The 26,304-nt window shown below is 43.9% G+C and overlaps 1 protein-coding gene across 4 annotated transcripts in view; it reads right to left on the reverse strand.

The window, feature by feature from the left end:
* The window catches only part of THSD4 (thrombospondin type 1 domain containing 4), a 1,878,668-nt gene that overhangs the window by 102,846 nt on the left and 1,749,518 nt on the right, over window positions 1-26,304 (reverse strand). For all 4 annotated transcript variants that reach the window (XM_069222360.1, XM_069222359.1, XM_069222362.1 and 1 more), the window contains one exon: window positions 21,553-21,726. In XM_069222360.1, coding sequence (XP_069078461.1) covers window positions 21,553-21,726 — 174 coding nt within the window. The remainder of the gene's footprint in view (window positions 1-21,552; window positions 21,727-26,304) is intronic.

The following is a 26,304-nucleotide window of genomic DNA, read 5'->3' on the forward strand; positions in this document are numbered from 1 at the left end:
TGAGCATAGGATCAAATAATACAACCCCAAAAAGTCATTTACTTTACTGCCCTGCACCCATCCATTCAGTGCCTTACTAGAAACATCAAAAAAGTCTATCCATGTTTGTATGGAGAGTTTTGTACTATCCCTGAATTTCTGGAGATACTTTTCAGGGGTCAGTACAAACTTGGCAATTAAAATGGCTTTCATGAGCAGGTATGTGTTATAGTTCTTCTCTTCTAGTGTGAGAAGTTTGTCCCTCCCAATTACTGGTACATGTTTTCACAAGCCCGCTCCCCACTGGTCTTCATAAACTTCATGGGCACTTAGTGCAACTTCATAGGCAGCAAACCATTTATCAATGTCATCTCCCACCAAATAACTTGGCACCACATCTTTGGGCATACAAACCTTTTTCCACCTTCCAACCTTTTTCCAGCAGTTCCTGTATGTATGCTACCACCATCACTGCTGGACTCAGACTGCCTAGACTTGAGGTCCAGCTCCTTTAGACTCAGTTAATGAGCCAGAAGTAGTTTATTTCAAGCCAAGGCCCTTTCAGCCTCAGTTCTCCTCTTCTATGCCTCTCTCTCTGCTCTCCTCTCTTCCAATTTTAATCTTTCCAATTGCAGTTGGAACTCTCTGTCCTCCCTTCTTTCCTCTGCAGTCAGGCCGTGGCTTGAGAAACTGCTCCCTGGTTTATCAGGGGGCACAAATCCAGGGGTGCCATCTCCCACTGCTATTTGCAAACCCTCTGGGAAGCGATCCTCTGGCCCCTCCACCTCAACATTCTCTTGTGAACGGGCTTCTGCCCAGGCCCTCAGCGCTTTTTGGTACTCCTCCTTCCTGGCGGCACCCCAAGTAGGTACTCCCATCCCCTTGGAGAACCCTTTCAGCTGGCTGACAGTGTATGTCTCTAGCTCGGCTAGGTCAAACTCTTCAGCTCCTCCTTCAGGCCCAACCAGAGACATGTTGTTTAGGATTTAGATTAAAATGTCAAGCAGGAAAAATAATTGCAGCAAAAAAAAGAGAAAAAATCAAATTGACCTTAAACTGTGGGTATGTAGTGTACACATAGCTATTGTATGTTACTGCACAAACACAAGTCCTATCTTCACCACTGATCACCAATGTTAGAAATGGGGTCACCAGTTGGCAGAGGTATACACCCTTGTCCAAGTAGGGCCCACAATCCTAGTCTGGGTAAATCACACACAATCCAAATTATCCTGTGTCAACCCTCTGGTAGCTTGGCACTAAGCAGTCAGGCTTAACTTGGAAGGCAATGTGTAAAGTATTTATGCAATAAGTCATGCAACAACGCAGTGAAAACACCACAAAAATACATCACACAGGTTTAGAAATATATAAGATATTTATCTGGATAATTTAAGGTCAAAACGATCAAGATTCAATAAGCACAAGTTGAGATATCACTTTTGCAAGCTTAAAAAGAGTCTTAAATCTTAGAAATCAACAGTTGTCTCTTGTTTGTACAAAGTACCTGGTTTGCGTCCAAATTACCCCACACGAAGACTGCAGAGGAGGATATGCTTGAAAAAATAAGGTGTGCGTTGGATTTTCCAACGCGGAATAGATGATGTGTTGTTCTTTCCACGCTGCAAGGGGCTTTGCGTCGATATCCAGCATGCAGTCTTGGGCCCTCATTGCGATGCGGGGTTCTTTTGATGCCCAGGGACGATGCAGGGAAAAATCCTGGATGTGCGGGAAGAAGTCACAGCCATTGCGTCGATTCGGTAGGCGAATTTTCTGTCGCACTGCAGGTGCTGCATCGATTCTTCACTCAGGAATTCGGGCTGCGTCATTCTGGCTCGGCTGTGCTTGATCCGGTAGGGCTGTGCATTGAATTTCCGGTTGCACCGCAGGTGCTGCGTCGATCTTCGCATGGAAAGTTGGGCTACATCGCTCCGGTTCGACTGTGCGGCAATTGTCTCGTCGCAGGGCAGGCTGTTTCTGGCAGGCTGTGCGTTGATTTTCGGTGCGCAAGGATTTTCCTTGAAGAGATGAAGTCTTTTTGGCCCTGAGACTTAAGAAAACAGGAGGTAAACTCAATCAAAGCCCTAGGAGAGCACTTCTCAGCAAAGTCAGAGGCCATCAAGGCAACAGGGCAACAGCAAGGCAGCAGTCCTTCGAAGCAAAGCAGTCCAGGTGAGTCCTTTGGGCAGCCAGGCAGTTCTTCTTGACAGGCTGCAGGTTCAGGTCGAGAAGTGTCTGGTTTGGTGGGGTCAGATACCCAGTTCATACGCCCACAAATGCCTTTGAAGTAGGGGAGACTTTAAAGAGTGGTTTTGAAGTGCACAAGGTCCCCTTTCAGTGCAAATCTGTCTGCCAAGGTCCCAGTAGGGGGTTTGGCAGTCCATTGTGTGAGGGCAGGCCACTAGCCTTTGAAATGTAAGTGTCAGGCCCTCCACCCTCCCAGCCCAAGAAGACCCATTCAGTATGAAGATGAGTGCAGGTGTGACTGATTATCCTGTGTTTGTGGTTGTCTGGGTGAAATTCACAAGGAATCTGTCAACCATCCCAGCCCAGACGATGATTGGAGACAGGCTGTAAGGCCAAGATGGTTTTCAAGTGCAGAGAAATGCTCACTTTCTAAAAGTGGCATTTCTAAAACAGTGATATAAAATCAAACCTCACTAATAAGCAGGATTTTCTATTACCATTCGACCATGCTAAAGATTACCTATTTACCCCTTTCTGGTCAGAATCTACCACTCAAACAATATATGAGCGTAGCCCTAATGCTAGCCTATCAAAGGACAATGAATTTAGGAGTTTTCCACTACCAGGACATATAAAACACACAGGTACATGTCATGTCTTTTACCTACAGCACCCTGTCCTATGGGTTACATAGGGCCTACATTAGGGGTGACTTATATGTAGAAATAGGGGAGGTTAAGGCTGAGCAAGTATGTTTAAATGGCAAGTCAAAGTGTCAGGGTAACTGCACACTCAGGCCTTGCAATGGCAGACCTGAGACATGGTTAAGGGGCTACTTATGTGGTTAGCACAATCAGTACTGCAGGCCCACTAGTAGCATTTGATTTACAGGCCCTGGTCACATGCAGTGCACTTTACTAGGGACTTACAAGTAAATCAATATGCCATTTGGGAATGAACCAAGGTTACCATGTTTAAGGGAGAGAGCATATGCACTTTAGCACTGATTAGCAGTGGTAAAGTGCACATAGTCCTAAAACCAGCATAAACAGTGTCAGAAAAGTGGAGGGAGGCAGGCAAAAAGTTGGGGGATGTTCACCCTACGGCTGTCAGGTCTAACACTATGGGGTCAGTACAACCCTGGCGGTCGGTGTTAAACCGGCGGTAAGACCGCCAACAGGCTGGCGGTCTTACTTTGTGGAATCATGACCATGGCGGTCACCGCCATGGTCATCCGCCGGTTCTCCGTTCCGCCCGCCAGGGCGGAGACGACCGCTGGGCTGGAGACCTGGGCCTCCAGCCCGGCAGCCGTCACAATACCGCCGTCGGTATTTTGACCCGGCTTACCGCCGTGGATTTCCAGCGGTAGGAACCGCCATGAAATCCATGGCGGTAAGCACTATCAGTGCCAGGGAATTCCTTCCCTGGCACTGATAGGGGTCTCCCCCACACCCCACCCCGACTCCCTCCCCTACACCACCCCTGCCACCACCCCAAGGTGGCAGGGACCCCTTCACCACCCGACCCCCGACATTACCTTACACATACACACCCGACACGCACGCAGGCACCACCAACACACATACACGCGCACACACCGACATACATGCCAACATCCACACACAGTCAGACACGTACACCCACATTCAAACATACACGCACACATCCATACAGACATACCCACAGACATACATGCACTCATTCCCAAAACACGCAACACCCCGCAAGCATACACGCACTCACACACCCCCCTACATACACAGACGCAAACCCCCATGCACCCACACAGCACCCCCCACCCCCCTCCCCTAACGGACGATCGACTTACCTGTTCCGTCGATCTGCCGGGAGGGGACGGGAGCCATGGGGACAGCTCCGCCGACCCCACACCGCCAACAGAACACCGCCGCGCAGAATCACAGGACGTGATTAGCTGGGCGGTGTTCTGTTGGCGTGGCGGTGGAGGTGGAGCAACCTCCACTTCCCCGCCGCCCGCAAGTATGGCTGTTGGCGGCTCTCCATCGGAAAAACGACGGAGGGCAGCCAACGGTCATAATATGCCGAGCGGCAAACCGCCACTACTGGCGGTCTTCCGCACAGCGGTCCCTCAGCGGTCTTGTTAAAAGACCGCCGAGGTTGTAATGACCCCCTATATGTTAAAAAACCTTGAATTCACTGAAAAAAACAAAGGTTACAGGAATGTTATAGTAAGGAAATAGAATTTTTTTAAAAACATACAAATTCACTGAAAAAACAAAGGTTACAGGGACGTTAAAGTTAGGCTCACATTTTAAAGGTGCAAGACCATAGAAATTCACATGTTAGAGTTATCTCAAGTAACTCGTGCCCTAAGGTGACTATAACTCACGTCCCGGCCATGCACAGTTCTTTCATAAAACATTTTACTGCAAATATTACAATGATATTATCAGTGATGTTATCAAAGATGTCATGTGTGCTGTAATTTGTGGGGTAATTAGCAGTGCATGGCGAGGGCACAAGTTATAGTTACCTTATGGAAAAGTTACAGTCACTTGAGATAACTCTAACTATAACGTGAATTTTTATGGCTTTGTGAGCTTAACTATAATGCCCCTGTAAACTTTGTTTTTTTCAATGAACAAAAAAAAATGTTTTAAAAACAAAAAAATATATATATATATATATATGTATATATATATATATATATATATATATATATATTATTTCCAGGTACAAAGGGCAAAGTGTGAAGTTATGGCACATAAAACTGTCATGTTTTATTTGTATTGGTAAATGTACAGTTGTAGGAGAATTAAGATGAAGGATGCTCTGTTATAAATGAATTTAGTATGCTGTCTCTTACGACTTGAATTATAAAAACTACAGTTAGAAATAACATGTTGTCTCACTCTGATCCCCCAGAATGTCCACATTTCAGAAACATGTGTAGTTGTAAGTCTCCTTGAAACTATATTATCCTGACAGAAAAACTCTCTCTTTGAAGCTTCTCTAAAGTCACAAACCTCATCTTTAAGGGGAAACCCAATCTCTCACCCTACTTTCTGTGCCAGTTCTCTCTTGTGGGCCACTTCATGGGGTATGGCGTTGAAAATACAATCATGCATTTTGTCTACATTGCATTACATATCGTGCACGTCAAGTTTTTTTTGGTGCTGTTATACAGTTGGTTGGTTTTATTCCCCCTCCACACTCCCAATGATAATATCAGACAATCAGGATTGAAGACTTTATCGAAGGCATATTGTTGGTAATTATTATGGTAACCTGTTAGTGAAAGAGGATAAAGTCTAGAATGTATCTTGTTTATGAGCCTGTACCTTGACCAAAATTTCTACACGGTTACTTGAGAGTAACCTTTGCTCACCTCTGGTAGTTTGGTGCGGGCAGCAATGCATTACATGTATGTTACAATTAACCAAACATCATTCACATCCAAATAAACCAATCATGATTTACAGCTAAAGAGGTCATATCTTTCCCCACAGCGTAACATTATGTACTGACCTTCGTGATTTTACTTAACTGTACATGTGCGCTTGTGACATGTATTTATTTTATTCCCTTCATCTGTTTCCCACGATTGGTTATATTATGCATGGTGTGTTGGTGTGGTTTTAGAAACGTGCACTGCAGCGAGTGTGATCTAGTTAGTGTCTATGACAGTGTGACCTAGACTCTATTTAAACCAGGGTCTGTATCTTCCACAGGGTGGCTTCAAGGCGATGCAACTGGTGGAGCCGCACTGGGTGCTGAGGGAGGACCCTAAACTGGAGGGCGAGCACGGTGTTGAGCAATAACTTTTGATCTTAAAACACCTGCTGCAGAGTTCTTTGTGCGTCCAGAATTCAGACAACAATAACATTGTCAAGAGAACTCTTGTAATTAATATTCCTGATGGAGAGAGAAGCCGGAGTTTTGTCTAGTAGCAGTTTTGAATAGCCAGAGGGTTAATATGCCTGCTGCAAAGAACAAATCTGTATTTTATGTGGCTAGCTGCGTTGGTTAGTAAAACCACCCTCTACCTGCGCTTTAAAACAAATGAAATGTATGTGGGAGAAGGGCTATGGAGAGATGAGGAGCACTTTTGACGGGTGATAGTGAGGGAATCCGAGGAGGAGGTCAAGGAAGGTGGGGCAGGGATGCAAAAAAGATTGTCGCACCGGGTGCCACCAGCTTTAAGGCCAGCCCTGATCCTCCAACCATTATGCTAGCCAGTATTTCTCTATATGAATATGCATATCCGTTTCGGATCCCTTTTCCTGACTCCCAATCCTTGTATAATTGGCTTCTGCCTCACAGACCGTGTAGTGTCCGTTTGTTTCAGAATACATGCCAGTTTTCCATGTAGCAGTATTATTCCAATGGCCCTGCTTGTGGGACTCAGCAAATGTGTGTCTGCCTTGTCTGGAATATTTGTACAGCTGACCATGAGCACTCCTGTTTACTTTCAAATCTTGCTTTTAATAGCATAAAAGCTATGTTAACTAAATCTTTGCTTTCCAGAATAATTGGCAAGACAAATAATGAATAAGACCAATCAAGTACAACTGGTGGTATTACGTTACTCAATTTAAATGAACAAGTTATTTTTTCTTAATTCATTCACTTTGGTGACGTTATCAGGCATATTGTTGTGACCTTTAGACAAAATCATGTGCCTACTAGTGTCTAGTGTATAGGCTGTCGTTCCAGGTCCACTATAGCCTTATAGCCCTCTGTAGCAGGCTATACCATCAATTAAAGGCCCAGTCCTTTATTGACCGGTATTGCCAAGCTACGGCAGGCTAAAAGGCTATTAGAACGTTCCACCACTAGAGGGCACAATGTTCTAATAAATAAAACAAAGGCCCCACAGAGCCCGAGGCAGTTGAAGTCCCCTCGGACTTCGTGAGGCCTCTGTTCACAGCTGTTGCTGTGAGATACACAATGGAATGTTGGAGCTCCTGGCTTCTAATGGCTGGTAGAAGCCCGGAGCCCCATTGTCTTCAATGGAGCTTCCAACATTCCAATGTTGTAATCAGTTTCAAAACCCTTCAAAAGTTTGTCTACTTCGATGTCTCTCCTACACAAATATCAGTGCATTGGGTAACAAGGCTTGCTATCCAGATCTGACCTTGGGTCGGATAAGATTGAAGATACGGTGCACCATGGCGGTATTAGGTATGACAGCCTCAAAATTGTTGAAGCTATAGTGGCACTTTGGTCCACTAGCGTCAACATTTCTGACGCTAGTGGAGCAAAGTGCAAGGAGGCCCATTGGAATGGGTGCATCCTTTCAACGCCTGCTTTCAGTAGTGTTAAAAATTACACCAAAAATCTTGTAGATTTCATTGCGCCATTTTTGTGGGCTTCCTTGCATACATTATGCATGGCGCATGCATAATGTGGCGCAAAGGGGGCGCAAAGTGGCGCAATGCATGCATTGCACCACTTTGTAGATATGGCGCTGCGATTTTGGCAATCTAACGCCACATTGGCATCAGAAAAATTAAGCTAATGTGGCATTAAATGAAATAAGGCAGCCCTTAAATTTGGGCCTTAGTGTTCAGGTTCACTAAGGATGGTTAATCCCAAAACAGTCCACTACAGTGATGGTTATGTGAAACTCAGTTAAGACCCACAGCAGAAAAGGCCAAATGCTTTTGCGAGTCTACCCAACCTCTTTTTTTATTTTGAAAGAGAATACAACTTAGTTCAGATCTTGCAGTATTTTTGTTCGTTTCTGGCTTCAGTTACCTCTGCTTCTGGCACAAGTTGAGAAGAATCTGGATGCAAAACGAAAGAAAGCTCCTGACATTCTGCTTGTCCCTGTTTATGGTTATTTTAATTGTATCCACTGTTGAAAAAGTGAACTGGTGACTTAATGTTAGTGATTTGGCCCTGATGGTTTAACCGGATTGGCATTTTGCCACATAGATTCTAGAGAGCACAGATTTTGTTAACATGGTTTCTATGGCACTGCAGACAAGGTTAGGGAGTATAATGCGTACCTCTATCCTTTGCTTGAATCAGGAACTGTCTTCATGTTTTTTGTAGGTAGGTAAATATGTTTTTACAAACAAGTCGCCAGTGCAGCTGGCTCTAAAGAAAGAATATCTAATGTTACATCTATTTTAAAAAATGCAGGCTTCTAAGTGGGCTCTTAAATAATTAATTCTTGTCGAGGTTATGACCTCAATGGAAGGTATGGAGATGTACATTTTTGTAGTTGTAGATGTGAGGCTTTATTAAATAGGCAACATATATATCACTTTTGAGCAATTTGTTCTGGTATTATTGTCAGACACATGGTATTCCATGGTGAAATTTAGCCAGCTGCCGTAATTCTAGTCATCAAATTCCAAAGCAGTTGATAAATATGAAATAAAAATATGCTGCCATTGCATGGTTATGGACAATTTCCCTCTAGCAAATACTGTAATAATAATTCATGATGACACAAATCATCCATTACTTTGCACACCAATGCTGTAGATATCCTTGGTACAACTGCTCTCCTTTACAACCATGGGGGCATCTGATGAGGAAACCATGCTCTTACTTTGAAACTGAAATACCATCGGACGGCAAAGGTCATGAAAATGTGTCTGGGGGTATTGAAGCTCACAATAATTTGCTATATACTCTGGGGAATTCCTTTAGATAGCCTTGCAAATCTGAACACCTCAGTCATTTAAGGAAACTAAGGTAAAGAAGCTTAATTTTACTTGTGTGCTCTTTGTCCCCCAGATCCACACATCCATAGGCCTGGCGTGGTGCATCACAATATGAGTTATGATTCAGTCTGCTTTTCTTATTCTTAACCAGACTCCTACTCCAAGAACCATGTAATGGTTTTCCAAATTAATAAAATACTAATACACATGGATCTCTCAGGCCCAAAAAAGCACTGATAGTGAAATGTTCGTAAATTTAAATGAACCATATATTTTAGGAAAAGGCCCCTTTTTGTTTGGTCACCCCCACTTTTTTGCTCGATTTTATTGCTGATTTTTTAACTCTGTACACTGAGACGCCGTTGTCCAGTGCCCGGTACATGTGCACTGATGCCCAACAATATTCACCTCACTGGCATATTTAACCTTAACCATAAGTACCTAGTAATGGGTTAAAGTGCACCCTGGGCCTGTAACTTGAATGTCCCTAGTGGACTGCAGCAAACACTGTGCCACCACTACAGTTATCATGTAAACCATGACTGAAGGCCTGCCCCAAGTAACCTGGATGTGAAGGTTTAAGATGGAAATTCGACCCGTCAAAATAACCGCAATTTGACATTTTACAAAGCAAAGTCATTATTGAAGTCAGATTTGTAACAAATAATTCAAAAAATCTATTTTTTTAAAGTTACCTTTGGATTGCTCTAGAAGCCCACTTGCCTGAACTTTTCACTGTCACTATTGGATGGCTTTTTTGGAATGTTAACAATAAACTCTTTACCCTCCAAGTTAAACTGAAGCCAGTGTGCTTCAACCCAGTCACCCACATCCAAAGGTAGTCAAACAAAACGTAATACTAAAATATGTCTGGAAATGAGAACCAGTGGACTAATTCTGAGGATTATTTAAAAAAATATAAATGAAAACCACATTAGTTGCCATAACCTTTTTATATATATGTGAAGATATACCTTTCATAAAGATCTCAAAGTAAAGATTTAGAACATTTTAAGATATGTACCCATGAACATCAATTTACCAACATGCCAGGGGTAGTGGAAGTGACATCACACGTCCCTCACACTGCTTTTGTTCTTCAATTTTACTCTACTCACACACACACACTCACACGTGCTTACACATACACACCCATTCCCCCTACACACGTTGTGTCCCATAAACGCACACCCACCTGCAAGCATGCAACATGCATTTAAAAGCATTTTTTTCTTAACTTACCTCCGCTGCAGGGACAGTCGTATTCCAGCTAATTGAACTTAATTGTTTTATTACAATAGTAGTGAATAATGAAAGATTATTAATTCATCCATAAGTATGAGCTGCCACTGTGTTCCAGGCATTGACTTTGCCACCTCTGAGGCCAGGGGTCGCAAAGGCAGCGCCAGGGATCACAACTGGCAAGCCAGGGGTTGCAGCTGTAACCCGTGAATGATGTCCATGTATGTACCTCATGATGTGAAAGACGTTTTTAGTTCTCATTTTTAGTAAACTAAAAGACTTAAAATGGGCCTGTGTAAACTTCAGAGAATATGCTCTTATACAGTTATTATCTTAGTCATTTTTGGCAACTGTAATTCTTGCATCTAGCCCACAGCATATAATCAACACCCAAAATGTAAATATATACCCTTTGAATGTATATATATTCATGATAAAATCTCCATACAAATAGAGTATGTGTAATACTGATTTGCAAAGACAAAAGTTCTGGGATGGTCCCGATTTGCATAGCATACTGATTGCTTCATCAGTGGCGTTTTTGCAAAGAAATCTCCCATGTAAGCAAAATACAAGTATTTATTTTTTTCCTGCTGCAAACTAACACACAATATGGCTACACAAAGAAACAAATCAAAATAACCACATTTGCAATATGTAACATGTAATATGATGCTAATTAGCAAGCAGATGCTGTATAACATTCAAAAGGCTGGCCCATAGCTTGCCACCGAATATTGCATTAAGTCAAACTTGGATACCTCCCGTAGGACTGTGGGAGATTTCACCCCAAGAACTTTATACAGGATAGCTCATAGTTGACATCCATGAAACATTCTTTATGCTTTTTAGGTCAGCCAAGAGGCTTGGTCCTCCTTGAAGTTCTTGGAGGGGCTTGCCCAAAGACAATTTTTTACACACAGTCCATATATGACCTGCATATATAACCTGAAAGGATATGTACATTCTCAAACAAAAGAGCTATTACAAAACATGTTTCAGGTATTAGCCTCAGTTGTGACAATGCTTCACTGGCCTTTTTCACAGTGCCTTCGATTACTTTATCATCACTGCATTCACTATTGTTGTACATTATTATTTGTCAGCAGTCAGTCAGAATAAAAAATATTCCGCAAGGTGTTATAAACATAATACGAACAAACAATCAGGATCAAATCATTAATAAAAAGGAGAAAATATGGGATATAACAGTTGATGTTACCAATTCATTACAACATCATGTCATTTGTCCACCACATGTCTCAATCTTACAGTGGGCAAGATAATTTTGTAAATCATTATATATACAAATTCAGACTGAAGTAATTGGGAATACAGCACAGCAGGTCTATTTTAACTTCTACGATGAGTCCCCTTTAAGGGTATTAAAAACTATTTCCGGAGTACTTCAAAAAGCTTCCAGACCCAAAAGAAATGTAACATAGATGGAGCTGATTCTGAATCACAGAGACAGACATATTGCAACATCTGAGCCTCTGTGCACACCTTTAGGGCAAGAAATCAAAACGTGAGCTATTTTAAACCAGAACCTGACCAAATACATCTGTGACGGGAGGCAGTATAAAACACAGATGTGGCTCCAAAGAATTAGTGGTCAATGAAAGTTGACTATTAACTACCATCTTCTTCCGACATTCAATCGGTTGTAGTTAACATAGCTACAAATTCATTTTCTTGCATACATGAATTAATACTTCCAATATTAGTAAAAAGTTCTCTCATCTCAACAAAATCATAATTTGCTCCTTAATATAAAACAACCATGGGATCGTAAGGGCATCAACATGCCTCAGGCAGCCTAAGATCACATGTCGATTGAAAGTGGTTTCCCTTTTTGACTAGACAGAAAGACAGAGCATTAAAGGGGACAACTTTACGTATTACAAAATGCTTAGTGCAGAGAGGCATGCATATTCTGGACAGCTAGTTGGTACAGCCAAAAGTATTTTCTAAAAGTCATTTTCACTGATCTGTGAGGGTGTTGCATCACTAATTCCCCATATACCTCTATCATACGTAGCCACAGAAATGCACCTTGCTTATAGATGCTAATCATCATGTCCAAAGTCTTTGTGCCCCAGCTTAGCAGAAGACCTCAATATTGCCGAAACAAATTTGTCAAATTGGGGCTTCCTTACTTTCAAAATGGTTGACAAGGTATCCTTATTGTTGAATGGGATCCCAAATCTGTAAAGGTCAGGATACGCAGAACTTCTTGATAAGGTGTGTTTTCACCTTCTCGTTCAACCGACAACTACCCATAGTATATGATTTTGATAAATTTGTAGCTAGAGCACAGAGGGCAAACTCATCCAAAAGTTTCTGGAATCCCAACACAGTTCTTGTCATTAGGACACAGTCACCTCCATATAATAGTTCTGCCAATGATCTGCTCCCCAATTTGGAAGGATCAGCCCCTACTCTGTGTTCTAGATAATTAATATATAAGGTAAAGAATGGTGGCTAAAACACCCTCTTGACTGGCGCCCCCTCCCAATCCTAATTGGAGTTGTGCACTCACTATTGGGACCATAACTAATATACACTATAAAATCACTTTGTATTCATCTGAGGACGTCTTTTTTAGGGAACGGAATTCCCATTGCTGATATCATTTCCCATAGCGTTGACTGACTCACTCAATTGACGGCTGAACTCAGGTCTTTAAAGGCTAGATGTACCCTGCGGTACTTATTAATTATAAGGTTAAGATTCAGACAATGATCAATGGTGCAAAGTTCCTCCGGAAACCCACACTGGACCTGGTACTAAATTGAATTTTCGTGCCCCATGACTCTAGCAGGTCTAATAGAATTCTGCCCAACACCTTAGCTGTGGAGTTGGTCAAGGATATAGTACAATAACATCTGGGTTCCGACCTGCCTTCCTTTCTGAAAAGGAAAGACACATTGTCAACTGAGAACTAGTATTTCAGTGCAACAAGCCTCATCTGCACAGATGTTTTTAGTAGGGCTGTAGGCTGCTGATCTCTTCCTTATCTTCCCTCATTTATTGACTGATGAAGCTCTAATCTAAAATTCCAGGAGATGCCACTGAAAATAGCAGATTGTGTATGCTGGGATCAGTTCAGCAGATTATGCATTCTGGTTTAACGTGTTGTGAACTATCATGTATATTACATTGTACATAATCCAAAAACGTGTCTTAATGTGTGTTAAGGTTAAAGTAACAATGTACAAAGCATTTTAAACTCAATAGCAAAATATAACGGAACCTAAAAATTAAGCTTGGCAAACTGTGAAATTGTGAAACAATCCTATGCCATACAGATTGACAGTAGATGGGGCAGTATCATGATGTCATTCATGCACCTATTTTGAAATAGTGGTAGCAGCAGCTCCATAACATAGAGCTGCCGAGTCTGCAACCCATTCTCTAGTTTGTTAAACATAGACACATGCCCCCACTGTGTCTGTGTGTGATGTGGCTTAAGATGTCAAAGTTTATCTTATTAAGTGCACTGACAAATGCCCCTTGAAAGTTATTTACAAAATGTGGACATCAATAGTAAAGTGTCAGTTAATGCAACACTTTATTGTATACTGTTTTCTGCTTCTACAAACAACGTAGACACTCTCACATAATACATGAACTGCATCAGATACAAGGTAGGCATGAGCATATCTTAAGTTTGCATTTCAAACCTAATTGAAAAAGTTGAGGCTTGTGCCAAAAACGCATACAGAAAAGAATCCAATGAAATGTAAGTTATCTGTCAGTAACAATGAAGATCAAAAGTGCAAAACATAAGAGGGATGAGTTGGTAGATTACTAATTTAGATACAGTGAACATTTCACATTTTGGCTGCTTGTCTACCATGTTTACACCATGCACATTTAACAATTTAATTAATATACTGATATTTTATTTTTGCTTGTTGCATGGAATTGCAGATCCAATTAATGCATTATGAAATATTATAAATTAAAAATTATATTGAACAAACTCGTGAAGTGGTTGCTAGGAAGCTAGGAATTGCTACAACTTGGAGAAGCTTATGTTTATTCAGAATTTTAAAGATGTAAGACAAAAAAGTGGCATATGTTCTGTAGACCTGATTTACAGTGGATAGGAATTCTAATTACTCTATAGAGGGTAGGCAGGGCATCTGCTAATCTCCAAATAAGGCCCTAGACTTTGATAAAACATATATTATATCTTTCAGCCTCAAGCCTTCCCCTGAGCTTTTTGCCTTCCTCCTCCATTTTTGCTGGCCTTAGGACTCTGCACACTCTACCACTGCTGACTCGTGCTAAAGTGCATGTGATCACTCCTCAAATCATTGTAACACTAGCTTATCTCCAATTGACATATGTCATTTGCTTACAAGTTCCTAGTAAAGGGGTACTGCATGTACCCAGGGCCTGTACATTAAATGCTACTAGTTGGCCCACAGCACTGGTTGTATCACCCACTTAAGTAGCCCCTGTCTCAGGTCTGCTATTGCAAACCATTTGCCAGGCCCAAACCTTTTCATACCAATGTCACTCCTAGGGTAGACCCTAAACAACCCACAGGGCAGGGTGCCTTCTATTTAAAAAATAGGACTTACAATTTTAAGTTTTGTATGTCCTGGTAGTGAAAAACTCTTACATTAATTTTTCACTACTGCTAGGTCTACCACTCAAATGTCCATCTCATAAACAACAACACTGAATGTAACACACTAGATCACAAGATTGAATCCCAACAGAAGATCTGGGAAGGGGTTATAACCCTCCTCTTGACACAGTCCTGCACAATAATTGCCTGTTTTTCAGTCCTAGTTCAAGCAATATCACAGTCTTTCAATTCAGCTTGTCAAATGATAAGGTCATGTCGACCTTATCTTGTGCCCATGTTGGAAATACAAAGGTTTCCACGATACCTATTTTTCACTCTTTATATTTCAGCAAATGAATTGCTATATACCCGGTATAGAATGAAAACCCATTGCGAGGTGCAACTCATTTATTAGCTCTGGGTAACTAGGGTTCTTGATGAACCTACAAGCCCTATATATCCCTGCAACCAGAAGAGTCCAGCAGATGTAACTGTATATTGCATTCAAAAATCTGACATTGCAGGAAAAGATACAGAATAAATCTTTGAGAAAAATGGCTGGGTTTTTTTCAACTCAATTTCAATATTTTTTTATTTCAGCTGTTATTTTCTGCAGGAAAACCTTGTGGGGTCTACACAAATTACCCCTTGCAGAATTCAGAATATTGTCTACTTTTCAGAAATGTCCAGCATTGGTTTCACATCCATTTCTGTCACTAGCTGGAAGGAGGCTGAAAGCACAAAAAATAGTAAAAATGGGGTCTGTCCCAGTAAAATGCTAAAATTATGTTGAAAAATTGGGTTTTCTGATTTAAGTCTGCCTGTTCCTGAAAGCTGGGAAGATGGTGATTTTAGCACCGCACACCCCTTGTTGATGCCATTTTCAGGGAAAAACAACAAGCCTTCTTCTGCATCCCTTTTTCCCCATTTAAAAAATAAATAAATCTTGGTCTCCTTCAGGAGAACCCACAAACTCTGGGTACTTCTAGAATCCTAGAATGTTGGCGTGGGTAGCTTATGTGGATAAAAAGTTATAAGGGCCTAAGCGCGCACTGCTCCAAATAGTCAAAAATAGGCTTGGAACCTGAGGGGGAAAAGGCCTGGCAGTGAAGGGGTTAATGGTTAGACAGTTTCTAGGGACTTCACATTTCAACATTCCATTTAGAATGTTGTGAGCCGCTTGTGAGGCCGGCGTGGCATCGCGGGCAGACCCGAGTCTCAAAACACCACACAATCCACATTTTAACCCCTAGGGTGCCCGGTACGAGCTGGTCTCGTCCTCGCACACGGTTCCCGTGTGCAGGGGACGAGACCAGCTCAACCTGCGCCCGGCCCACACCCCCCAGTCAGGGATGGAAGAGGAATTGGTTACCCTGCTACCCCCAAATCCCCCAATTCCCCCCAGTGACGTCTGATGAGGTCAGCACTCGATCGCATGCTGACGTCATCAGAGGTCACCTCCCATTGCACTGGAAGCATGCTTTCAGCGCGATGCGGAAGAGAAATGCTCAGAATTTCTCTTCTGCTTGGGGGGAGGAGAGGGCAGGCAGAGGCATGCCTTTCCTTTCATGTCTCTGCAAGCATTTCTGCTGCCCGATCGCAATGCAATCCAGCAGCAGAAATGCCCACTAGACACCAGGGATTTTTTTTTATTAGTATACTTACATATAAGGGGAGCGGCCTCTTAGGCAAGGACTGCTTCCCAGGGGGGCAAAATATTTTTAGGCCTTTTCTGCTCCTCCTGGGGGCAGATCGACTTATTATAATTAGGCCGATCTGCCCCCAGGGGGGCAGGAACCCCTAGACACCAGGGATATATTTTTTTATTTACTTTATGTTTTTATGTATGGGGAGCAACCCCTTAGGCAAGGGTCACTCCCCTGGGGGGGGCAAATTGTATTTAGGGTGTTTCGCCCCCCCTTGGGACAAATCGCCCTATTTTTATTAGGCCAATCTGCCCCCAAAGAGGGCAGAAACCACTAGACACCAGGGTATTTTCAATATACTTGCGCATAAATATTTTTAGGCCTTTTCTGCTCCCCCTGGGGACAGATCGGCCTATTATAAATATAATTATAATTATAAATAGGCCGATCTGCTAGACACCAGGGATATATATTTTTTTGCTTACTTTATGTTTTTTATGTATAGGGAGCAACCCATTAGGCAAGGATTGCTCCCCTGGGGGGGGCACATTTATTTTAAGCCATTTCTGCTCCCCTTGGGGGCAGTTCGGCCTATTTCTATTAGGTTGATCTGCCCCGCGGGGGGGGGTCTGGGGCAGAAACTACTTAGGCGCCAGGGATTGGTGTGTATGTGTGTTTTTTGTTTGGGGGGGCAGCCCCTTCGGCAAGGGTGGCTCCCCATGGGGGCACATTACTGTTGAGGGCAGATAGACCTATTTTTGGAGGGCCCATCTACCCACAATGGGGGCAGAAAACAAAATAAGAGGGTTGGTGTATGGCCATAGCCCCACCCCAAGTAAATGGGGCCAAAGTTGCTCTGCCCACCAGTGGGCAGATGGGGCAATTACCCCTGATCCACACCCCGGGGGGGCAGAAAGTCTACTAGATGCCTGGGAATTTAAAAAAAAATAACAAATAGTGTGGTGGTGGCTACCAACCAGTGGGGGCATGGTAATGTCCCCAGCGCAACTGAAAGGAGTAACAGTCTTTCAGCTCTCCCCCTGCACACTAAAACATCTTATCCCACGGCAAGCAAGAGGACATTTGATTATTTTGGGTTTTGGTTTTACATTTGGGCCAAGAGAGCTTGGCTAACTCTCAAAATCGTCCCACTTGGAATGGTGAGGGTTGCACTTTTGGGACGCTGCCATGTAGAAAAATCCACAAGACCTAGACACATCTGAAAACTAAACATCTAGATGAGTCCAGGGTGGTGTGCTTCACATGCACCCTGCACCATTTTCTTACCCACAATGCCCTGCAAACCTCCAACTTTGCTGGAAATCACATATTTTTCCCACATTTTTGTGATGGAACCTTCTGGAATCTGCAGGCATCCACAAAATTCCTACCACCCAGCATTGTCTCACCTATACCGATAAAAATTCTGCCGCACTTGTCAGTATAAAAATGTTTTTTTCCAAACTGCCCTTTTTGACCCGCTTTGGTTCCCCCCTCAATTTCGACATGTTTTTGGCTGTTCCTTGTCACAGGCACTTAGCCCACCTACACAAGTGAGGTATCATTTTTACCGGGAGACTGAGGGGAACGTTGGGTGGTAGGAAATTTGCCCCAGTGTGGCAATCCCACACAGAAATGTGGGAAAAGTTGATTTTTTAGCTAAATTTGAGGTTTGCTGAGGATTCTGGGTAAGTAAACATTGGGGGATCCACGCAAGTCACACCTCCCTGGATTCCCTCGGGTGTCTAGTTTTCAGAAATGTTTGGGTTTTGTAGGTTTCCCTATATGGCTGCTTTGCCCAGGACCTAAAGCGCAGGTCGCCCCCCCCAGCAAAAACAGGTAGTTTAGCATTTGATAATTTTGATGTGTCCACATAGTATTTTGGGGCATTTCCTTACGCGGGCACTAGGCCTACCCACACAAGTGAGGTACCATTTTTATTGGGAGACTTCGGGGAACACTGGGTGGAAGGATATTTGTGTCTCCTCTCAGATTCCAGAACTTTCTGTCACCAAAATGTGAGGAAAAAGTGTGTTTTGGGCCAAATTGTAAGGTTTGCAAAGGATTCTGGGTAACAAAGCCCCACAAGTCACACCATCTTGGATACACAGGTTTGGTAGGTTTCCCTAGGTGCCGGCTGAGCTAGAGGGCAAAATCCACAGCTAGGCACTAAACACGCAACATTTCAATGTAAAAAAAATTCCATGTTGCGTTTCCTGTCGCGAGCAATAGGCCTACCCATACAAGTGAGGTACCATTTTTATTGTGAGACTTGGGGGAACACAGAATAGCAAAACAAGTATTATTGACCCCTTCTCTTTCTCTACATTTTTTCCTTCCAAATGTAAGACAGTGTAAAAAAAACGTCTATTTGAGATATGCCTGTAATTCATATGCTAGTATGGGCACCCCAAAATTCAGAGATGTGCAAATAACCACTGCTTGTCAACACCTTATCGTATGCCCATTTTGGCAATACAAAGGTTTTTTTTAAACCCATTTTTCACTCTTTATATTTCAGCAAATGAATTGCTGTATACCCGGTATAGAATAAAAACCCATTGCAAGGTGCAACTCATTTATTGGCTCTGGGTACCTAGGACTCCTGATGAACCTACAAGCCCTATATATCCCCCAAGAGTCCAGCAGATGTAACGATATATTGCTTTAAAAAAATCTGACATCGCAGGAAAAGGTTACAGAGTAAAAAGTGGAGAGAAATGGCTGTTTTTTTCACCTCAATTTCAATATTTGTTTATTTCAGCTGTTATTTTCTGCAGGAAAGCCTTGTAGGATCTACACAAATTACCTCTTGCTGAATTCAGAATTTTGTCTGCATTACAGAAATGTTTAGCTCTCTGGGATCCAGCATTGGTTTCACACCCATATCTGTCCCTAACTGGAAGGAGGCTGAAAGCACAAAACGTAGTAAAAATGGAGTATGTCCCAGTAAAATGCCAATATTTGTTGAAAAATTGGATTTTCTGATTCAAGTCTGCCTGTTCCTGAAAGCTGGGAAGATGGTGATTTTACCACCGTAAACCCTTTGTTGATGCCATTTTCAGGGGAAAAAACACAAGCCTTCTTCTGCAGCCCTTTTTTCCCATAATAATTTTTAAAACGAAATTCCGCTATATTTTCGCTAATTTCTTGGTCTCCTTAAGGGGAACCCACAAACTCTGGGTACCTCTAGAATCCCTAGGATGTTGCGAAAAAAGGACACAAATTTGGCGTGGGTATCTTATGTGGACAAAAAGATTTGAGGCTCTGAGCGCGAACTGCCCCAAATAACCAAAAAAGGCCTGGCACCTGAGGCGGAAAATCGAAAGTCAAGACCGGGTAACTCTAACCATTATGCTAGGCGTTGCCACCACAGGGTCAAGAGGCATTACAGTATGTCAAGTATACCTAACTGGTCCAGACGCACCATTATGTCGTTGGCAGCGAAGGGGTTAAAACTTGTTTCACAAAGATATTAGTTTGTGTCACAGAGACAGGTGTTGCTATTTTAGTTGATCAGGCTTTGCCTCAAACAGAATATGTGCACTAACCTGCCCAAGAAAAGCTGCAATAGCGCAGCTTTGATGCGAAGCATTGCAATGATGTGAAAAGTGTTTTTGCATTGAGAAAAGGTCACCTTTCCAGTGCGAAATACATTTTGTACTAGAAAGTAAATGCCAGTGTACTGCCTTGCATTACTTTGAGTCATGTTGCAACTGCACAAAACTTTAGGAAATCTGAACCTAGGTGTTGAAATCTCTCTGCCGAATAGGTACGATAAATAAATAAAGGACCATTACATATTTTACAGCATTATCTCCTCTTGTTCTTTCCTAGCATAATCAATTATGGGGTTGTTGGTCACCTTAGAGCACGGCCATAGTCGCAAACACTGCCTAATGCATTACTTCTCCCAGACATAGAGATCCCTTTGCCAGGAATAATTGTGCTCTAATTTAATTAGCTATGCTGAAATGTGTCTAAACTCCTTCATCAACTTTAGTATTGTTTACACAGTAACACCAGACTGGTTCCTGCTTGTAATTATCTGGAAATATCTCCCACCCATTTCTTTTCAGAGCACCAATTTCCTTAGTAATACATTGTGAATAGTAATAGCCTCCTTCTCAGTCTCTTACGATGTACTCCAAAGTCAAGACCAGGTAACTCTAACTATTATGCTAGGAGTTGCAACACAGGGTCAAGAGGCATTACAGTATGGCAAGTATACTCATACTGGTCCAGTCCCACCATTATGTCATTGGTAACCACCAGAGTACCATGAGGGCTGCAACAATATGCCAAGGCAAGCTATCCACAATGTGCCAAGGCCAAAGTTATTCAGGGTTAGCCACCATGTTGGCAATTGTTGTGCCACCATAATGACTAAGCAGGCACAATATGCTTGGATTCCACAAAATATAGAAAGACCACTAATAAACCAGCGGATACTGTCATCATGCTATGTGGGGCACATTTGCCAATGATGCCCCTAATATGCTAGGCCATCGTTATGGAAGACATTGCACCATAATGACTAAGGTATGCCAATGTGGCCATCAAATGGCTTGTCATGCATCACACCAAGTCGCCTCAAAACTCAGGAGAAACGGCTGCAAAGCTGCCTTCTGGGCCCAAACAAGACCTAAGCACCAGCAAGGCTGCTGGCAGGGCACATGGAATGGGACAGGTCTGGAGATCTTTGGAACAGAGAGTCAGACAGACAGTAGTGACTGCAGGTGCAGCAGATAAGTTCTTGTTTTTAGCCATATCAAATCTGAAGATTTGATACTTGCCCCCACCCGAAGTGTCCTTCTCACCCACACTCCCTCGCCTTTGGGTGATCCTCTGGCTCTCATGCACACACACCTAACAGTCTCCTCTGCCACCCTGACATATAACGTTGTGCATGCACAATGTGTGTGTGTGTGTGCGTGTGTGTGTGTGTGACCATACATTACTGTGTGTGAGTCTGCATGTGCTACTCGCAGCACTTTTACTGCCAGATTCAGCAGTATTAGCGCAGAATAGCAGTCTGCTATCCTCCACCTCCTCTGATCTGCCCCAAGCACCCACATCTATAAGTTAATAATACAGACACATTACTTAAGGAAAGGTAAATGTGATCACATATAGTCGAAAAGTACATCACTATTGGCAGGAGCGTTGATTCTTTCCATATTAAGCCCACACTGTTTTAGAATCCATCGTAGTGATCAATTCCAGCTACTCGACACTGTCTATGAGATCTTACCTGATTCCAGCTCCCAGCAAACCATTCCACTTTGCCTTGACATGGCCCATTGTCACACACCATGGTGCCTGAAGGTCTGTTGTTGCCACACCCTTCCAGTGGCAAACTGCTTATATGATTGGTCATGCAAACAACAGTTCGGGTTCGAACTCCTTCACCACACTCTGCAGAACACTGCAAAAGATACACAGATGGCATTAGCTTTTTCTAATCCAAATTATGAACGTTCTACTTTAGCTAAAAGGTGGAATTTAAAAGGGAGTTCGGTTTTCTTTTTGGCAGGAAGCAGAATGTCAAGATACTGATTATATAATCGGAGACTTGTGGCTCAACTTGAATTTATTTATCTTCGAAACACCATATCACAGTACAAGGACACCCGGTCTCCGATCTTCGCTTCACGCAAGTGCTGTCCCCACGTTTTATAACAGTTCTCAGAATTCAGGGAATGTGCAGTGGAATGCAGAGCTTCAACTAAAAGTAAACAATTCCTACAGTACATTCATAGTAATAACATTCATTATATATTAAATTAAAGCTACTTAATTAAAATACATAACACGGAAGCTGCATGCTCCATGAAGAAGGTGAGTAAGGACAACAGTAACAGAATGACCATTACCTTTATGAGTTTTGACGAGGTTGGGCACTATAGTGCCTCTCTTTGTGATGAGAGAGCAAGGGGTTGCTAAGAGTCTTATTGCCAATACCGGCAAGGCAGTAATGACTGCAAATTACCCACCACAACTTTATGCACCTTATCCAGGGCCATAATTGCAGAAACAGGTCATTAACAAGCACTATTGCCCACAGCTGCGGGCAATCAATCAGGAGGTACTTGTAGAGCGAGTGCTTGTTACCCTGGGATGTCTCCAGGTGCTGGTTTGGGGCTGTGGTGTTGGCCTGTCTGGCCGAGGTGATGGTCGAAGAGCAAGGTCTTGAGCTGGTGCTTGAAGTCCTTCAGGGAGAGGACGGTTTGGAGGTCGGGGGGGGAGGTAGTTCCAGGCTGTTGTGGTGAGTTGGAAGTAGGAGCGTCCTCTAAGGCAGACGTGGTGGATAAGGGGCACATGGTGAGGGAGGCAGAGTGGAGTTTATCTGGTGGGTTGGTGGAACTTGAGGCATGGTTTGGTGTAGGCAGGTCCAGTGTCATGGACGGCTCTGTACGGGTGTGTGAGGAGCTTGAAGAGGCATCTTTGCTGTATGGGGAGCCAGTGGAGGGCCCTGAGGCGGGGTGTGATGCTGGTTCTTCTGGGGAGGTCAAGAACGAGTCTGGGTGCAGTGTTCTGGATGGCCTGGAGGCGTCCTAGAAGTTGTTTGGTGGTCCCAACGTAGAGAGCGTTGCCGTAGTCGAGGCGGCTGGTGATAAGAGCCTGAGTGACCATTTTCCTGGTTGAGCAAGGTATCCATCTGAAGATCTTGCACAGCATGTGGATGGTGTTGAAGCAGGCCGAGGAAACAACGTTGATTTTTTTCTTCATGGTGAGGTGGGTGTCTAGATTGATTCCAAGGTTGCTTGCGTGGTCTGAGGGAGTAGGTGGGGGTCCGAGGGAGGTGGGCACCATGTGTTGTCCCATGGAGAAGGCTTGTGTCCGAGTATAGGTTGACAAAGTTGCCTTTCATGCAGGTGGCGATGTCTGTCATGGTGTCCTGGAAGTTGGTTCGCGTGGAGGTGACGTCGTTTGTGAAGGAGAGGATGAGCTGGGTGTCGTCTGTATAGGAGATGATTTTGAGACCGTGGGTTTGGGCGAGGACGGCTAGAGAAGTCCTGTAGATTCTGAAGAGAGTCATGCTTATGGAGAAGCTCTGAGGGACGCCGCAGATTATGTCTTTGGGGGTGGAGATGAAGGGAGGGAGGAGGATCCTCTGTTTTCGGCCGGTGAGGAAGGAGGAGATTCAGTTGAGTGCCTTGTCTTGGATGCCGATTGCATGAAGTCTGATGATCAGGCTGTGGTGAGAGGTGGTATCGAAAGCTGCCAAAAGGTCTGAAGAGGATGGGGGCCGCTGTGCCACCGAGGTCTAGGATGTTCCTTTTTGGTTGGAAGCTGGATTGGGATGGGTCTAGAAGGTGGTTGTGTTCAAGGTTGGTGAGGTGGTTGTTGATTGCTTGTTCCAGGACTTTGGCGGGAAAGGGGAGGAGCAAAATCAAGCAGTAGTTCTTGAGTTCACTGGGGTCGGCTGAGGGTTTCATTAGTAGAGGTTTGATCTTGGGAATGGTGGCAGTGGTGATGGAGGGTTGATGATCTCCGTGAGGGCAGATGCTATTTCTTCTTAGCCCAGGTTGTGAAGGTGGTGTGGGGAGGGATCAGTGGGTGATTCAGAGTGGCTAGAGGTCATGATGTTGATGGTGTCTTCAGTGGATAGCTGATTCTATTCAGAGATCTGGTGGATGGTGGTGTGGGTTCCGGTGCCAGGGGAGTCGGGTTGGAGGAATGGGTCTCAAAGTTGTTCTAGATGTCGATGATTTTCTGGTGGAAGTAGTCTGACAGCTTGTCGCAGAGAGATTTGGAGGGTTGCATGGTGTTCACTGTGGTGGAGGGGCAGGAGAATTCTCTGACAATAATAAACAGTTCTCTGGGTCGGTTGGAGCTGGCATGGATGCAGGAGCTGAGCTTTTGTTTCTTGGTGTTCCTGAATCGGGAATGGTATGTTTTGAGGGTGGTCTTGAAAGAGCCGAGGTTGGCGGAGGTCTTGTTGCAACACCAGTGTCTCTCTAGTGTTCTGTCCTGCATTGCTGCTTGGGAGTGCGGAGTCTGGGGGATAACCAGGTGACTTGCTTGGTGGGTTGTTTTCTGGAGGTTCTCTTCAGGGGTGCTATGCTGTCCGCGGTGGTGGTGGTGAGCCAGTTGGAGAGGTTTTGTAGTTGGTGTTCTAGGGTGTCTGCTGGGGGGGGAGGGGGTAGGTTTGGTGGTTTTTTAGGGCAACGGCCTAGATGGCTTCTGTAACTTTGCCCCATTTGCAATGGGGTAGGGTGTGAGGTTTAGTAGGGGAAATGTGTTGTAGGTCGATGGTGAAGTGCACAATGCTATGGTCTGTCCAAGTTACTTCGGTGGTGTGGGTGACCCTGACTATGTTCCTGGTGAGGAAGATGGGGTCAAGTGTGTGTCCTGCATGTCCTGTAATGTGGGAGGGTGTGTAGACCAGATGATTGAAGCAGATGGTGCTCAAGTTGTTGATGAGTGCTGTAGAGTTTGCATCGCTCTAGTCTTCAAGGTGGAAGTTTAGGTCTCCCAGGAAGATGTAGTGGTCAGTGTCAACTACCAGGGAGGTGATGAAATCTGGTATGGTATTGCAGAAGGTGGGGTGGGGGCCCAGCTGTCTGTAGGCAGGGGTTCCTCTTATGGTTGTGTTGGTGTCCGGTTTGATCTGGAATTTATGATGTTTCATGATTAGAATGGGATTGTTGTTAGTGGCAGTGCAGTGGAAAGAGTCCTTGTGGCAGATGGTGATACCTCCGCTGTGTCTGTTGGAGTGGTTGCGGTGAATCATTTTGTAGCCTGGGGGGTCGATTTGGCGAAGGCTGGGGTGGATGCTGGGGCAAGCCCGGTTTCTGTGAAGGAGAGGGAGGTGATGGTGTCACAAATCTTGATGGCGTGTTTGCACAGCGATCAGACATTGAGGACAGTGCAGCAGAGTTGAGTGTTGTGGCCAGGGGTCCGCTGTGTGGGGATTTTAGTGGGTTCTAAGTTGCAGGAGAAGTAGCGGTTGTGGCAGGAGACGGGTCCCTTAGTGTTCCAGGGACAGGTGAAGCTGCAGTTCGTGGTGGGTGGGAGCCTTCGGTTTCAGTTGTCTGATTTAATCGGGGGTGCACTGGTGGTGGGCTAGAGGTCCAGGCTTCCTGGCAATGGGCGCGATCCTGGCATGGACAGGCACAGACAGGCTTACTGTGGCGGGCCTTTGCCATGCTGGCGGCACGCCTAACGCACACGACCGCCATTATGTAGGTCCTGGAGGGTGGAAGGCAGTGGAAGGGGCAGAGGAACGCAGCTAAGGGCAGGAAAGGGAGGCCGGGGCTGGGAGCGTCGGCAAGGGTGGAGCAAATGTCACAAAAGCACAACAGAAATAAACAGAGATACAAAGGAAAATCACTAAACAGAGATATGAAGGAAAAGAGCAAGCAGTGCACAGAGATACTGGGATGAAAGACAAGAGCACAGGGCAGGAGGCCCTGGGGACACATTTAGGTGACTGGCAGGTCACATCCTTTGACAAAGTAAGTGGGGCTGAAGAGGGTTTGGCTTTGTTTTACTTGCGAAGGGGTAATGTTACATACATACGTTTACTTTCCAGTGTGTGACTACAGGGTTCACCCCCCTGGGACCTCCATGAAGCGAATAAAGTAGAGGGCACAAGTATGGAATGTTGTTTCTAGTCACCACTTAGCACATGCTTGCTGAGAGTATACAAGCACTTTAAGTAACACACTTTTGAGAAATGGATTCCCCTATGATAACAAGCATTAAGGAAGCCTGAATAAACTTGCCTATATGTGGTGAGTCATTGGTGTTGTGGAGGCTGCATTTTTTGAGGGATAAAATCACTATGTATATCACTGCAAGTCAGTTTCAAAAGATGATTCCCCTTATTTTATGATAACAATCACAATGTCAACAAACACGGGTCGAACGCCAGGTGGTTGCAACACCAACGGTTTAAATTAAGGATGGTGTTATGTGCTATAGAAGGATAATTATGGATTTGAGCCTTATGTTTGCAAGCGTTTGGGAATGGGATATAAAAAGAGTTGACTGCAAC

Source organism: Pleurodeles waltl, chromosome 3_1 (assembly GCF_031143425.1).
Source record: "Pleurodeles waltl isolate 20211129_DDA chromosome 3_1, aPleWal1.hap1.20221129, whole genome shotgun sequence".
Classification (NCBI taxonomy): domain Eukaryota; kingdom Metazoa; phylum Chordata; class Amphibia; order Caudata; family Salamandridae; genus Pleurodeles; species Pleurodeles waltl.